The following is a 17939-nucleotide window of genomic DNA, read 5'->3' on the forward strand; positions in this document are numbered from 1 at the left end:
AAATAAAATTTTTTCTGACAATATCAAATTGAGATAATAAAATAATTTAGTAGGTTCTGAGTTAATTGTATATTTTCCGAATGTAATATAAATACAATTTAATATTGAATATTTGTAGAAAAAAAATTCCCACCGACAAGATTCGAACACTCAACACTTATAGGACTGATCCGCAATGCCTTAACGACTACGACCAACGCACAACCAATTTTGCGTTCTATTAAAAATGAGTCTTTTCGAATTTATTATCTGATTATCTCCTTTATAGAGGTAACTTTTTTTGAAATATTTTTCATACTTCACTCAAAGTGATCGTCAAAATCAATATTTTGAAATTATCTAAGAAGACCGAGGGAAAAAATCAAATAATTTTCTTTTTTGAAATATTTTTCATATTCAGATGAAATTTTCCATTAAGTATTACATTTAAAATTGTCGGGGAAAAATGAAACTATGAAGATTTGGGCAGATTCTCAGGAGACCTAGAATCAACATTACATTGCTAAAAGCATAGTTACCGTTTTATTCGGCGAAAAAAAAAAATAAATAAGTCGAAAGGTATAAGAATATCTTGGCAGGACACAAGGGGATTGAATTCGCGTCGTCATTCCAGAATATGAGATTTCCGCGGAAGCGTGCATAGGTCGAGGGTGGAGTCGTGTGTATTCAAGAGGAGCAGAATTTCAGGGACGGATATATACTACACTCGCGTGCAAGATTCTTTAGAATTTATCAGACACGTTCACAAATACATTTTTCACATATATTCCATTTAACACTACCTATATATTTTATAATAGAAAATTTTATTATAAAATTTATTTTTCACTTAACATATATTTTTCTATTTTTTAAATATGTTCATGTACTATATTTTATTTTTTACTTCTCCGTGAAAGCTTTTATTTTCGATTTTACTAAAAATTTTTATCGATTTATTTTCAATTCGGTTCACTGAAAAAATTACTAAAATTCAATTTACAACTTATAAAATTTACTGAGTAATTTAATGAGAACGTTATTTATCGTTTTTTTCTGAAATAAAAAAAAAGGTATCACATTGTGTGTATATGTATATGCAGATATGAAAAATATATAGTACAATGTGAATATAAAAGTTCACGAATCAACGTATATGCTCTCGCATACATGAGGAGCGTGATATGGGCGCATGTGGAGAGACGAGCGAAGACATTATTGGATTCTGAGCATTCCCAGAGTTATTAAAATTCGAAGCCAGACACAAGCGAGAGAGACGGTGAGTTCGAAAAGAAACCGCTGCTTCAAACACGGGGGTAAGACGATCTCGAGAATATTAAAGTTCTAATACTCTGACCGTCTTTTAAAGAATAGAAGAGACGATCCCCCATCATCTCTTCTCTTCCGGACGTCCGAATTGAATTAATCGCGTCAAAAAATAAAAAAAAAATGAAAATAAAGATAAAGATAAAAAAATGTGAATTTTCTTTTAAAAAAAAGAAGACCAAGAAAATTTGAATAAAATAAACAGGAAAAGGGAAAATAAAAAATAAAAACTGTAGCAGTGAAAAAGAAGTAGAAAAAAAGAATAGAAGGAATAGATAATAGAAAAAGAAAGAAGAAGAAAACAAACTAAAAGTATAAAAAGATGAAGGAAATTAAGAAATAAAACAGAAATAAATAGAGACAAAAAGGAAATTAAAGAAGAAAATAATTGAAATAAACGAATAGAAAGAAGAAGGGGATTAAGAAAATAAAAAAAGAATTAAACATAGATACATAGAAACTTACAGAAAATTAATCTTCTTTAACTCTCCTGTGACTATTTCTTTCAAAATTAAAAAAAACTAAGAAATAAACAAAGAAGAAAAGGAAATGAGAAAGAAATTTTTAAAAAAAGAAAGAAACTTAAAGAAAAGTAATCTTTAATTTTCCTGTCACTATTTCTTTCAAAATTAAAAAAGAATCTAGGAAAAAAAACAAAGAAAGAAATTAAAGAAAAAATTAACTAAAAAAGAAACAATGGCAAATAGTAAGTAAAATTAAAAGAGAAAGAAAATATAAAAGAAAAAACAAAACTTAAAAAAAATTAAAGAAAAATTATTGTTTTCTTTTTTTCAGTTATTTTTTGTTAAGAAACTAAAAAAGAAATTAAAGAAAGAAGCAATAAAATTAAAAAATGAAGAAAAGGAAAAAACTAAATAGTAGGGAAAAGGAAGAAATACAAACAAGAAAATAAAGAAATGAAGGAAAAACTTAGAAATATAAAAAAGTAAAAAGAAGAAGGAAACCAAGAAAAAATAAAAGAAAAAGATGATTAACAGTCTAAAGAAAATGAGGGAAGAGAGAAAAATTTCAAACAGAAAAAATAAAGTAGAAAAAGAAATTGAGGAAAATCAGAATGTGAGGAAGAAAAGTAAAAGAAAAAAATAAGAATGAAAGAGAATAAAAAAAGAAAAGAAAAAAGGAAATTAAAGATAAAAGATTAGGCATTAAAAGCAGAAAAGAAAGAAGAAGAAGAAGAAGAAATAAAGAAAGATAACTAAGAAGGAAAAATAAAGAAAAAAAGAAAAAAGAGAAAAAAACAAATTAAAAAGAGGAAAGAAACAAAAAAATGAATAGAAATTAGTGAAAGAAATCCATAAAAGAAAATAATAAAAGAAAAAAACTTAATAGCTAAAAGAAAATTAAAGAAAAAAGAAGAAACTCAAAAAGGAAAAAAACAGAGGAAAAATAGTTAAAGAAGAAAGAAGGAATCTAAGGAAGAAACTGGAAATGAGAAATAAAAAAAAGAAACTAAGAAAAAATAAAAGAAGAAAATGAAAAAAGAATAAGATTAAACTAATAAAGAAAAATCCAAGAATAAAGAATAAAAATAAAGAAATAAGAGAGGAAAATAAAAAATAACATCGGAAAATAAAAAAAGAAGCTACAAAAAAGAAAAAGAGAAAAAGCAGCGTAAAGAAAGTTAACAAGAAAGAAGAAGAAAAAAAGAAGAAAGGAAAAAGGAAACAAAGCCCAGAAAAATTTAGTAAAAGAAAGAAAAATGATTTTAAAAGAAAGAAAAATAATTTTAAAATAAAATCAAAAAAGAAAAAAGAGAGGAAGAAGAAAAAAGAATGAAAGAAATTCAAATATAAAGAAAATTAAACAAAATAAGTGGAAAAGTAGAAAGAAATAAGTAGGAAATTCAGAAAGGAAGAAAGAAAAAAAGTCCAGAAAAATTTAAGAAAAAAAGAAACATAATTATGAAATAAAAACAATAAGAAAAGAAAAGAGAGAAAGGAAGACAAAAGAAAAAGAAAATAAAAGAATAAAAAAAAATACAAACCGAATAAAAAAATTAACAAAAATCGAAAACTCACTTTTAAAAATACAAAAATATTTATCCTCAATAAATAGTCCTCATAATATTCCCGAATTAAAATCGACAAAATATTAATAGCAAAATATCGCTCCAACGATATTTGAAGACACTAATAATCAAACAAGGTGTAATCTATATTTTTTCCCCTACAAAAAAAAAAATTTTCCCCATCTCCCTCCAGGAATTAATAACTCAGATTAAAAAAAAACTACCGAGTATCACTTTACGTAATTTTAAAATATACGGGATTAAAAATTGACGATAGATAATGTAAAAATTCACCCCAGAACGGGGGTAAGGACCTTTCTCTCGTTTTTTTTTTTCAGAACAAAAAAAAGGGGAGAGAGAGAGAGAGAAAGAGAGACGAGATGGACGTTATACAATTCTGTCTCTCCTATCACGTGTGCGAGTGTTTGTGTGTATAATGATCAAATATAGAAATTCTCCTATAATCTGTATAATCGTTTGGCATCGTTGCTCATCAATCATACTTCACAATAAAGTTAATACGAAAAGGTAGACCTCATCGAGTATACAATATGTCGAAGTCAGTATAAAACTTGAATGTATCCAAGCATGCGCCATATCATTCGCCACTATATATATATAATCACTTGGGACATACATCGAACAATGTATAATATGTATACATAAAATACATCAGCTTGCAGTTTTTTCTTTTTTTTTTGGACGTACCTTATCGTTTTTATGCCTGTATCAAAACACTGGCGTGGAAACGAGATTCCCTTTCAATGGACTGTGGAAATTTGCACTTATTTTAGAATTTTTGTTTTTCTGAAAGGGTTTTTTTTTCATTCAACTCTACACTTATTTTTATACTTATTTTTATTTAATTCTTTACTTTATTTTTATTTCGTTCGGAATAATTATATTTCGATTACTGTAATTCAATTTACTTTACTTTAATTCAATTTCGTTTCTTACAATTCAATTTAGTTTGCTTTCAATCAATTTAGTTTATTTTAATTCAATTTTATTTATTTTAATTCAATATTTAAAAAAAAATTAAATTTTCAATTGATTTAAAGTAAATTAAACGAATTTGAATTAAAATTTAATTCCGATTACTGTAATTCAATTTAGTTTACTTTAATTCAATTTACTTTATTTTAATTCAATTTTCTTTATTTTAATTCGATATTCTTTATTGTAATTCAAAAATTTCAAAAAATCCAATTTGGAATTGAATTAAAGTAAACAAAATTGAAAAAAAATCGAATTGAATTGAAGTATTAAACTGAACGAATGTGAATAAAAAATCAAATACGTTAAATTTACTTTAATTTAGTTTAGTTTAATTCAATTTTCTTTATTTTAATTCAATATTTAAAAAAAATTAAATTTTCAATTGAATTAAACTTAAAGTAAATTAAACGAATTTGAATTAAAATTTAATTCCGATTACTGTAATTCAATTTAGTTTACTTTAATTCAATTTACTTTATTTTAATTCAATATTCTTTATTGTAATTCAAAATTTTCAAAAAATCCAATTTGTAATTGAATTAAAGTTAACAAAATCGAATTGAAGTATTAAACTGAACGAATGTGAATAAAAAATCAAATACGTTAAGTTTACTTCAATTTAGTTTAGTTTAATTCAATTTTCTTTATTTTAATTCAATATTTAAAAAAAATTAAATTTTCAATTGAATTAAAGTAAATTAAACGAATTTGAATTAAAATTTAATTCCGATTACTGTATAATTCAATTTAGTTTTCTTTAATTCAATTTACTTTATTTTAATTCAATTTTCTTGATTTTAATTCGATATTCTTTATTGTAATTCAAAATTTTCAAAAAATCCAACTTGTAATTGAATTAAAGTAGGTAAACTGAACGAATTTGAAATAAAATTCAATTTTGATTACTGTAATTCAGTTTAGTTTACGTTAATTCTATTTAATTTATTTTCATTTAATTTTCTTTATTTTAATTATATTTTTCTTATTATAATTCAAAATTTTCAATAAAAATCCAATTTTCAATTGAATTAAAGTAAACGAAATCGGATTAAACTGAACGAATTTGAATTCAAAATTAATTACGTTAAATTCAATTTCGTTTACTTTAATTCAAGTTAATTTATTTTAATTTAATTTCCTTCATTTAATCCTTCATTTAATCTAAATGTAAAGTCCTTAATAATGAATTATTTTTAGTCATAAATTAAGAAAGTTGAAACTTATTTCCATTAATATTGGCAATAAATTAAGAGTGTTGTAATTTATTTGTCTTCTTTTTAGTATTAAATTTAGAGAATTAAAATTTATTTTCAATAAAGCAGTGTCTTAATTTATGATCTATTTCATAGAATTAAAATTTATTTTAATTAAATTTAGTGTCTTAATTAATTGAAATGAAAATTAGAACTTATTCAAAAGAATAAAAATTTATTTTGATAAAATTCAGTGAGTTAATTTAAAGTTAATCAAAGACTTGTGTCCCTTTAAGTAAATTGAGTGTAAAATTAAGAGAACTAAAGTTCTTTCTAATCAAATCTGGTATTAAATTAAAAAAGTAGAGTTTATTACAATGAAAGTCTGGTATTAAAATAAGACCATTGAAGCTTAATTCAAAGAAATAATTTTTCTAGATTTTTAATTAAGATCAGTTTTAATTTCAAGGAGCAACATAATTTGGGACTTAACTTAAAATAAGTTTTCCTCTCAATTGTATAAAAAAAAATTCATCATTGTAAAAAATTTTACTTTCAGCCCACGTTTGACTAAAATCATTAGGAAACATCACAACCATTTTTGATTTAAGTTCATCTTAAAAGTAGGACTTTCAGACTTAAAATTCACTTAATCTGGCTTTAAGCTAAAAATAATTTATTTTTCACTTATTTTTGTATTAAAATGAAATAAATGATTTCAGACTTTGTTTTTTCTGTGTAAAATAGTTTGTTTCATCTGTATACCAAAACAATTGAAAAGTAGTATTTTTAAGCTTAAAACTAGATTAAGCGAATTTCAGGACTTGAAGTCATACTTTCAATGCTAAAATTCAGTCAAAAATGGTTCTAATGTTTTCTAATGATTTGACACAAAAGCGGGCTGAAAGTAAGCTCTATTTTTTGTGTATATCTCAAATTAATTATTCCCAAACAGAAAATCCATGGTGATAAAAATAAATTTAGTTAGAAATGAATTCCATTCATAGATAAAAATCGTAAAACAAATATAAAAAAAAATTCGACAGCTTTTACGCCATTGCAATAAGTCTTTAGTGTGGGTTAGCCGCAACTGTCAATGAGGAAAAAGAATTAAACAGTAGTCGAGACCCAGTGTTCGTAAACTGATCGATGGGTTCGACATTATATGACACCGATAGTGTGAGATACAATATACATATACAAATATATAAAACAGAAAAATCGTTACAAACACAAAAACCCGGTAGCGAATCCCTTCTCCTTAAATCATATAATATACATGATCCCCATATATAAACACAAGTTTCACGTGGGAATAGAAAATTTCCAGTTTCAATTTTATTACGTAGGCTGACCGATTGCAAACGAGACAAATTTCTAAGCAAAAACCATAGATTGTAAATTATTTGCCAACATACCTTGAATCCCGTCAGGGTTAATATATGCCATAAAGGATAGCTTTCTGCCAGATAAAGTAAGTCTCGCCTCTTTTTTTTTCAATTCCTTCTCCTCGGTACTCCGCGCTGCACATATTTGCTGACACTGTAAATCAGATCATGACAAGAGTGTGTTAAAATTAATTCAATATAAATAATATATATAGAGAGAGAGGAGAAAAAAAAACTTGCACAAGAATGTCATTTTTCTTTAGGAATGAAAACTAACTATATATATCAATTAAAAAAAAGCAAAAAAAAAATACCGCTGGCAATTTTATTAATGAATTGTATCTAATATCGAAAAAAACATTCAATGTATGTATCTTTAAATGGTTATATTATTGCAACAGTGATTTATTTCAAATCGATCGTTTCGTCTCTGTCAATTTCAAAGCGATTAAATTTTTCACCGAGAGAGAATTAAAAGAGTAGAGAGCGAGAGAGAGAAAAAACTATTGAGAACGTTTGACAATCGTTTTAGATCGGGGATCTTTCATTATGAAACATATAAACGTTTCTATGCTCATAAATATCGAATTATAGCAAAAAGCATTCAAAAAAATGGGGGGTTTGGCGAAACTAATTTTTTGTTCCCCCGTAACCCTTTTTTTTGAAATTTCTTTGTCGAAAAAATAATTTCTCGGCAGAAGAACAAAAAATCATTTGCTACTAAAAATTTTAAACTAGTTAATTTTTAAAAATATTTACTAAACTATTTTTTAAACTTGTTAATTTCTAAAAATATTTTCTAAAATATTTTTTTTAATATTTTAATTTTTATTAATATATAATTCTAATTTTTTAGCAATTCTAATTTATAATTCAAAGTCTCAGCTTTTTTTAAGTATACCAGTAGTTGAAAGCAGAAGTTAATTTCTGTTCAGTAATTAATAATTAGAAAATTAATAATGAGCTCAAAATTATTGATTTAAACTAAAAATCGAAATACATTTCTTTTTACTGAATTCAATAATTAATTTTCATAATTATTATTTTACGCTCATTCTGATGTTGGATTCGAAGTCCTTAACCCTATTTTAGTAGAAAAGTAGTACCATATCTTTAGAGTTTACTTACAAAAAAAATTCAAAATTTTTTTTAAAAATCAAAATTTCGATTTTTGAAATTTTAGACTCCACTCAGCAGTTTTGTGAATTTTTTAACTCCCAAAATTAGTTTCTAAAGAAGAAATTTACATTTCTTTGTTCGATTAAACTAAAAAACTTTCCAAGTCTGATATATTCTAAATTTTCAAAAATCAAAATTTTGATTCTAAAAATATTTTGATTTTTTTTCTTGAATAAACTCTATCGACATGGTACTACTTTTCTACTAAAATAACGTTAAGGATTTCAAATCTAACATCAAAATTCTTCGAAATTTAAGTTCCACTGATTCAGACTGATAATAGGTCGAATTTCACCAATTCAGTTCTAGAGAGACACTTTTAGAGACTATAAAGTAAATAACTAATGCACAAAAAATATTAAAATTCAACAAATAGTTACAAATTTTTCTTTTTCAAAGAGTATGAAATGGTAAAACGTCCCTTTTTCTCAATAGATCGTAAAGAAAAAAAAATTCGAGAAAATAATTACTTAAAATAAATCCATAAAATCGATACGAATAGAAAATTTCCGAAGCGTATGAAAAGTCAGTTCGGTTCGTGTGTTCCGTACAAAACGAAAATCTGTCGGACTATAGATATGCAATTATTTAAAACAGCAATCACGGAAATGAAAGTGGATAACTGAAGGGGTGGAGGGAGAGAGTGGGGGGAGATAGATAGGGGTACAGAAATATTTGGTTGAATTTTTCATGCGGAAAAATTCTCTAAAGATTTTTCCACCTCAGATGGCAGCAATGCAAAACCTAAAATCAAACACGAAGGACGTTCCTCTCGTTTTTGCCAAATATATACATATAATGCATAAAGGTAATGAATGCACGAGTTTTCGATTCGAATATAAATATATATATAGTAGTGTACTATGTATATTTGTACTATATACATGTTTAGTAGTGTAAAGTACTCTAGGTGCTTGGACTGAGCTTTGATGACGATGGAAGCCATGAAAATGTAACAATTGGAACATCCGGTGATGGTTATCGTGACTTGCCATCATGTAGATTAAATTAAATCATTAAGCGCGAAACAGGATGACGATGTGTGGTTTATACTGGGCCGCTTTTTTGTTTCAATTGCTAGTTAACGCGCTGAGACTTGAGCTCTGCGCTTTGTTAAACACAAACATGATTTATTCCTCTGCAATCAACTTATTTCAGATATTAAATCTAATCATAACCTTTACATATGTTTCTTTAAGTGCTCAATTATTTTTATTTCTTTACATTCATCTTTTCATTATATTCGCATTCATATTTTTTTCAAGTTTTCTTTCTCTTTTATTTTTGAAGAAACTTATCAAATTTACATTATAGCCAAAGGTAAAATTTCGATCAAAACGATTCAGGTAAATTTAAAATTTACGTTAGTTAAAAATTTACGTTAGTCTGAAAACTGCTAATAATTTGCTAATTTGTTTACTAATGACTAAATTCGTTAAAAATTTAGTCATTAGTAAATAAATTAGCAAATTCGTAACGAATTTAGTAACGTTAGGAACAAAAAATTATTTTAACCAAATCCCCTATTTAAAATAAATTTAATTCTTGGGAAATTTTTGAGTTCAATCTAACGAGGAACTGTAAAGATCCAACAGAATTCTGATGTTAGATTTGCAATCCTCAACCTTATTTTAGTAGAAAAGTAGTACCCTATCGATGGAGTTGACTAAAAAATTCAAAATTATTTTGAGATTCAAAATTTTGAATTTTTGAATTTTAAACCAGACTTGGAAAATTTCTGAGCTAAATCTAACAAAGAAATATAAATTTTTTCTCCAGAAACTAATTTTGAGAGTTAAACAATTCTCAAGACTACTGAGTGGAGTATAAAATTTCAAAAATCAAAATTTTGATTCTCAAAAAAATTTTGAATTTTTTTTGTAAGTAAACTCTAACGACATGGTACTGCTTTTCGACTAAAATAAGGTTGAGGATTTCGAATCCAACATCAGAATGACCGCAAATCTTTTACATCACCGTTTTATTGTATTTTTCAACTCTAAAAATGAGTTAATTTCAGTTCCTTATTTTTTACACTGTACGGAAAGTTTTTAGATTTTTATCAGAAGGCTTTAAAGAATTTTCTTAGTTAAGATCGGTATGTAAGAATCCTTCTATATTGGATATATGAAAGTATATTTTTTTCCTTGCTTTTTTTTGCTTCTTTTTGAAGAAAATATTTCCAAGAGCCGTGGAATATGGTCGTTTAGAGGATAATCGTTTCAAAGGGCTTAATTTCAAGGCGGCTGAAGGTATACGATTATAAACGCAACCCTCTGGATATAAATGCGGACAAAACGAAATAGAACTGCATATAACCGATCTCGTAAATCACGCTTGGCGATGCGTGCCCTGCAAAAGTGTCGGTATCATATATGCGAGTGCACTATTTTACACAATGATCACCCGTAGGCTGCTGCAATTTTATCATCGTATTTTATTGTAATATATATATATATATATTTTTTTTTATACACTGTAATATATACATATATATACTTACAAATACACATTTGACGTTATATCATTCCGCGGGCGTATACAAAATGTGTCGCCTGCCAAGATATGAACCTCGCATGACTCGCAAAAACTCGTATATGGATTTACGAATGACCAATTCTGAAAATAAGCCCTCTCACGCCCTCGACTTCCGTTTTTCGTATTTTTATATATTTGAAAGTGCCTTTCCCCCCTTTAAAAAAAAACCTTCTGTTCAAAAAATATTCGCCATATTTAACCTACTTTTCGCATATTTTATCGAGTGCATGAAAATGCGGTGAGAAAAAGAAACTGATAAAAAAACTTCACTGAAACAAACTGTTAAATTACAATTACAATTTATTTGTTGGAATAAAGTATAGTTTTGTTGATTTAAATAAAAGTTTGGTTCATTTTTATAATTAGCATTCATTTGACAATGTAAAAAAAAAATTAAAAATATATTTCTTTATATATACTATTTTATTTATATTATTATCTATTTTTGTTTATATACAAAATAAAAAATTTCAAACCAAAAATTAAAATTGTAAGCTCTCTTTGAGGCAGGTGATCATTTTTGTTCGAAAAATATTTTTAAAAAACGCTTAAATGTAACACGAGACAATTTTATTTCCCTTTGTATACGTTTTATAAATTTTATACATTTCTTACATTTTGTACATAACACTCCATATATTTTATACACTTTATACATTTTATTTATACAAACGTCGAAAATCGATCGATTAAACCCTAAACGAAAAAATTTATCGAAAGATAAACAAAAGCGTTTAAAAAGGAGGGTTTTTTTTCAGAACTAACATTTGATCCCTTATTAAAAGTTCCCTCGCGAAATTTTTCACTGGCATTGAATAAAATTGAATTCCCAAACTCGCGCTCCCTGTGTGTGTATGTGTATGTACATGGGGGAGGGAGGGGGGATCAAAAAGTTTGATCCGGCAACATTGGGAAAATGGTTCTCTCTTTTTTTTCAAAGAGCCTGTCTGTATATATATAAATTTGAGAGTGTATACACTTGGTATTGGATATTTTTTAACAAGCTGCGTGGGGAAAATATCATGTTTCTGTAAAGCTGACTTTCTCTCTTGCTCTCTCCTCACTCGTTTCAGCTAAGACACCCTTGGACCTATGAGTTCGCCCCCATAAAACGATCGATCGCCCCCTCCCACCCACCCCCTTTGCTTTTAAAACCACCCTTCACCATTGTTTCCAACACCCCAAGGCAAAAGAAAGTGAGAGAGAGAGAGAAGAGTGAAAAAAAGCTTAGAAGAGTTTCTGGAGAAAAATTTACATTTCGTTTCGAAGTAACCTTCAGTTTACCCTATAGGAAAAGGCCCCTGACGTTATATACGTGATAATGCGAAGGCGGTCAGGGAAGGAAAAACTTTATTTAGAAAACGTCGACGGCGAAAACCGCTTCTTTTGTATCCTTCGGGCTATTGCAAATAAACGAGTTTGGGTAATCTTCCAAGAGGAATTCGTAATTCTTCTATATATATATATACTTTTTTTCTTTCTTCTCTCGATTGATTGTTGTATGAAAATTACAAATTACAGAAGGATTTAGATTATAAATTTTTCAATTAGCTTTCTTTTAAAGTTTTCCCTCTAAATTGAAATTAGTAAAAATATTTACTAATTTGAATTAGTAAACATATTTACTAATTTGAATTAGTAAACATATTTCCTAATTTGAATTAGTTCAATCTAACGAAGAACTGTAAAGATCCAACAGAATTCTGATGTTAGATTTGCAATCCCCAACCTTATTTTAGTAGAAAAGTAGTACCATGTCGATGGAGTTTACTCAAAAATTCAAAATTATTTTCAGATCCAAAATTTAAGATTTTGAATTAGTCAAAATTAGTATTTATTTGTCAAATTTACTAATTCAATAGCAAAAAGTCGCAGTCACTAATTTTAAATTAGCAAACATTATTAACTATAATCTTCGAATTTAATTCTTTCATTCTGTCTGTTCACACTTTGAAGTTATTTATTTAATAATTGTTAAAAACCTAATTTTCGGTTAATGTTACTTTTGAAATTACCGCGCTGTGCGCAAAAGTTTCTGCGCATCCTGATAACTTTGATCACTGACTCGAAGATGGCGCAAAGATCTTTTTTTTCTCTCACAAGTGGACAAATCATTTTACTGAATATCAATCTTATTTCGAGAATTCAACCCTAATTCGAAAAGAAGTTGTTTCGCCAATTCGGAAAATAATAATCATAAACGAATTTGGAAAAAATAATGTGGGTTTTTAGTTTAAAAATAAAGTATAAACCAATCGAATTTGAAACACTAGACAAAAAGGGAACTTTGCGATTTAACCGCAAATTGAAAAAAAATTTCTACACAATCACTCAACGAAATAGATGCAAAGTCAGGAAAGAAAATGTCAAAAAGTATCAAGTATCGCTATATATATACTCGATTCGGAGGCGATGCTAAAGAAATCTGATAAATGTCAAGCCTTATAACGTCTCACTTGAATCGGAACATAAGATGGAGAGTTATATGTGCCACACGCTCCTTTCGGTAACATCAGAAAGTCAGGTGATTTTTTGCATGACTTCTTCGACTTTCTCTCTCTTTCTGTCATCTTTATCTCTTTTCCACTGTCGTCTTTTATCTCCCTCTCTCTGTCATTTTTATCTCTTTTCCTCTGGTACCTTTTCTGTCATCTTTTGACTCCTTTTCTGTTTCAAATCTCTTTCTGTCATCTTTGACTCCTTTTCTCTTCAAAATCTCTTTCTATTATTTCTCCCTTTCTGTCATATTTGATTCCTTTTCTGTCATCTCTCTCTTTTCGGCATTTTTGACTCCTCTCTGCCATTTTTCTCTTTCTGTCATCTTTGACTCCTTTTCACTTAAATCTCTCTCTTTCTGTCATCTTTTATCTCCCTTTCTCTGTTTCATCTCTCTCTCTTTCGGTCAAAGATGAAAGAGAAAACTCTTTTTCTCTTTCATTTTTGACTCCTTTCGTCTATTATCATCATCATTCTTTTATTTTCCATTTTCTTTTCGGAGTAAAACAAACTAGCAAAAGAGGAGGAGAAAGAGGGTGATAAAAAACAGAAAGAAACAAAAGAGAAGAGCAAGAGGATTAAATGTGAATAACCAGACTAAATTCTGATTGTTCCGTGTTTGACCATGGACCAGCTGGATATTTGAACGGATTTTACAGAAACCGTCCAACTCTGGTTCCTTACGATTCGAAATCGTCGTTGAGCATTCGTGCATGTGCACCAGACGAAAGAAGTAGTATATAGAAGACGCGATGAAGAACAAGAAGAAGAAGAATAAGAGGAGGAGGAGGAGGAGGAAAAAAGACTTTTGAGAGCGTGTGCTAAGCTTCCACAGTGTGCCCAGCAAAGCTAAAACCCAAGGCAGAAAGAAAGGTTTTATCTGCTCGTAGTTATTTATCGCTTTCCGTTGTAGCGCTGGCGTCGGGATAGGACCAATCAGGAGTCAGTATCCCCAGTACCAGTCCGCGCCATCCGCATACATTATCGTGCTGAGCCTCGGCCATTGTCTTTCCACCGTTGTAAATCACATTTTATTCCCTCGCTTACGGTTTTATTTTATTTATTTGTCGGAGAAACGTATCGCTACCGTACTCCTAAGCGAGAGAGGCGTATGTGCACACAAGACGGTGTCAATGTGTTTCGCATTTTGGGTCCACGCGTAAATAGGATGGGGCCTCTCCCTCTTTCTCTCTCCGTTGCTCCCTATTTCTCTCTTTCTCTCTTTCACTCTTATTCTCTCTATTTCTCTCTTATTCTCTGCTTTTCTCTGTTTCTCTCCTTTTTCACTCTCTCTATCCTTCTTTCTGTTTTTCTCGTTTACACACGAGTCTCCACATTGACGCTTGTGTGTTGGTTAAAAAAGGACCTTTTCCTGCCTCCGAAACGTGTGAGCAAAAGGGGGCCAAACTTCGTAACGAACGACTTGGATTTTTATTAAGTTTCGCCGATCGCCGCCGAACTGTTTAACCAAATTCTATCGCTTGATTATTATCTGGTGCACTTTTTTCTCCACCTTATTTCACTTTCCCTCTCTCTCCCTCCACCCTCTCTTACTTTTATTCTTCTCTTTATTTTGTATCCCTTCCCAAGTAGTCTTTAAGGCGATGTCACGGTCGATGCGATTTTACCATTCAAGCTTTGTGTAAAAAACGCGTCAACTTTGACAGCCCGAGTCGAAATTTAGACCCTACTTAGCCTCTGAAAATGTAGGGCTTATTCAGGTTTAGCAGTCGTAAAGTAGGGTCTGATTTCAATACAATTTTTAAAAACTAGACCCTCCTTTGACTCCCAAAATAGGCTGAAATTTGCCAATCTTCCATTTGGAGAAGCAAAGGAGGGTCTACTTCTAAGAAACCTATACCGTACTTTTATACCTCGTAGACCCTACTTTCATACTCCTAGACCCTACAATTAGAAAAAGAAAAATTTGAAGATTTGCTCAGATTCAATTGAAGCACTAGGGATGAGTAAAAGTGGAATTTTATGTGTTTTATAGCGTCTATATACACGAAGTGTATATAGACGCTATAAAACACATCAGTATTTATGAATTTGGAGTACTTTTTGCATTTGCAGTGTTTCAAGTAATGCATTAAAAAATAATTCTAAATTTTCTTTTAGAATGTAGGGTCTAGGAGTATGAAAGTAGGGTCTACGAGGTTTAAAAGTACGGTATAGGTTTCTTAGAAGTAGACCCTCCTTTGCTTCTCCAAATGGAAGATTGGCAAATTTCCGCCTATTTTGGGAGTCAAAGTAGGGTCTAATTGTATTAGAATTAGACCCTACTTTACTACTCCTAACACTCAATAGACCCTGAAAATTCAGGGTGAAAGTAGGGCTTAAATTTCGACTCGGGAGTTCCCTAATTTTTCAGGAAGCTTGCGGCAAGCTTGCAAAACTTGCAGGGTAGTAAAAAACTAGCTGGCTACTTGCAAATTTGCTACAAATAACAAAATCTTCTCCTAGGTGCATAGCACATAAGCTTTTCGCAAGCTTGACAATTTTCACAATCTCTTAAGTTTTCAGAAAGTTTGCAAAAACTTGCAGCAAATTTGCAAGATTTACAGGTAAAGCCTGCTGTAAATGGCAAAATACCTTCTCAAAAACAAAGATTGCAAGCTTGCGAGACTTTCCGCAAGCTTCCTCAGTAAACTAGCAGAGCAAACTTACGGTAAGCTTGCGACAAACTTACTTTCAGTTTTTCTAAAAAATATTATTATTCTAAGGATATCAAATTGAGACCAAAAAACAAATCAAAAATGTTGCTTCGCAACACTTTTGATTTGTTTTTTGGTCTCAATTTGATATCCTTAGAAAAACTGCGTGTTATTTTCAGGTACCTCTTCTCCATTTTGCCAAAAATTCACACGGGCCCAAAAATTTTTCCCCTTTATCAAAATTAAATTTTTTTTTTCTATTCCTATAATCTGTATTATATTGCAATTAAATTGTGCTTTGTAGTTAACGTGGCTTTAAACAATTGTAAACGAATTCTACAAATTAAAAGTTGGACGTATGCCGAGGGAGTTTGGCCTGATGGTCTCCAATAAAATATTCAAAAATTCCATAGTCTAAAATAAATTAAAATTCAAAGTTAACAGTTAATTGAAAGTTAACATAATTTTTCGAGAAAAAAAAATTCGTAGAGTTCCTTTGCTAATGTGCCAATTACTTTTTTTTGTTACTGCTGTAGTTGTCTTCTTTTTTTGTAAAAAAAAAATTATTTAAAAAAAAAATTCCAAAATCTGGAACGAAATGAAAAACAATGCTTGTGATAGTTTCAGCGGTGCAAGTAGACCATGCAGGCCAGGCTCTCTCTCAGCCACAGTCTCGTCCTGGCCATCAACAGGTCAGTAACAACGAGAAATATTTTTTAAAAAAAATTTTTTTCATAAATTGCATAAACAAAAAAATATTGTTTATTCTCTTTTTTTCAAATTGTATTCATTATTCATCTAAATAAAATATTCAGATGGATTTTCTCACAACGTCAGAAAATCTGTTAATTTGAAGAGAAAAAAATTATTTGAAAAAAAGATATTGAAATTTAGACTATTAGTAAATATCTGATTAAGTAATAACTAGAATAAGATTAAAAAAAAAGATCTTCAACCGGTTTTTTTAAATCATTGTTTGCTTTTTTTTCTCTCTTTTTTCCATATATGAATCTCACCCCGAGTCATTGAATCGTCTCTGGTTACCTTTTTTTTCTCTCCTCGTAACCTGTCCTCTCTCTTAGCCCCTTGAAAGTGAAACAATGCCCGAAAAAAAAGCCTCAAACTTTAAACGATTCCTATGGGTGTGTGTATCAACCCCCATGATTCTAAAGCCTGATTACTTTTGTCTCGACCCTTGAAATCAGGTTTTTTTTTTAATCTGTTACTTTTTGTCGCGTGCAAAATCAAGCAAACCTCAAATTAGTTGCCACCACCCATCGTTCTTGCAACTCGTTTGGTATAAATTCTCTTGTAGTTGAAACGTAGCGGGGTCTTTCGAGTTCAGAGAGAGAGAGAGAGGGGGGGTTTCGCCTTCAACACTTGGAATAACCCCTCATGTAAATCATCGTCACTTTTGTTCTATGAACATTAGGGTTGGACTGTTTAGAATACGCCACTTACTTCACCATGCGGTTTTTAATCCTTTCTCTCTCTTTTGTTTATTTTACTTTTCTCTTATTATGTATCTAGAAAGAGAGAGAAAAAAAGAGTCAGAGAAAAAAATAAGAGAGAGAGAGAGAGAGAGAGTAAAATGTTTTCCCCTCTCCCTTTTGTTTCAAAACACGAAGAAAAAAAGGGCCACGTACATTGTGACAATAACAAAAGAATTTCGAGTTAAATTTTCGAAAAGGGGATTCAATTAACCAAATATTTGATGTTGAAAATATTTTCTATCTTCTGAACAATGCAAATAGTTAGAAAAAATGAATGTCTTTGTAACAATAAAAAAGTATTTTTTTTCTCTCCCTTGGTACAATGAAACACACAATAATAACTTAAGGGAAAAGCGAATATAGGAACTTTTACCATATTTTTATAACAATAAAAAGCAAATAGTCTTAAAATTTCTAACACTTTGTTTTGCTAATTTTAACTAATTATTCAAGTGTAAATTCTTAACCTGATTTAATTTTAAAAAAAAAGCAAATTATACTCTATACAGAGAAAGAAAATTTGCAGTAAATTTGTTTGATGATTTTTTACTATTTTAAGAGAATTATACAAAATTTTTTTACTACGAAATTCAATTCTCAACGGAAAAAACAAGTAAAATAAATTTTTCTATACTTTTACGCAGTAGAACCTAAACCATCTG

General features: G+C 29.2%; 1 protein-coding gene and 1 long non-coding RNA gene across 5 annotated transcripts in view; one reads left to right on the forward strand and one right to left on the reverse strand.

The window, feature by feature from the left end:
* Positions 1-17939, forward strand: part of LOC122504382 (zinc finger homeobox protein 4) — a 221936-nt gene that overhangs the window by 164767 nt on the left and 39230 nt on the right. For 2 of the 4 annotated variants that reach the window (XM_043615481.1, XM_043615482.1), the window contains exon 6: positions 16406-16476. The exons of the other annotated variants lie outside the window; for them this stretch is intronic. In XM_043615481.1, coding sequence (XP_043471416.1) covers positions 16406-16476 — 71 coding nt within the window. The remainder of the gene's footprint in view (positions 1-16405; positions 16477-17939) is intronic. 4 annotated transcript variants of the gene reach the window in all.
* The window catches only part of LOC122504383, a 144355-nt gene that overhangs the window by 26574 nt on the left and 99842 nt on the right, over positions 1-17939 (reverse strand). The window contains exon 8 of the long non-coding RNA XR_006301826.1: positions 6945-7068. This is a non-coding gene — a long non-coding RNA (uncharacterized LOC122504383). The remainder of the gene's footprint in view (positions 1-6944; positions 7069-17939) is intronic.

The sequence above is a fragment of the Leptopilina heterotoma genome, unplaced genomic scaffold (genome assembly GCF_015476425.1).
Source record: "Leptopilina heterotoma isolate Lh14 unplaced genomic scaffold, ASM1547642v1 Lhet_294, whole genome shotgun sequence".
Lineage (NCBI taxonomy): Eukaryota > Metazoa > Arthropoda > Insecta > Hymenoptera > Figitidae > Leptopilina > Leptopilina heterotoma.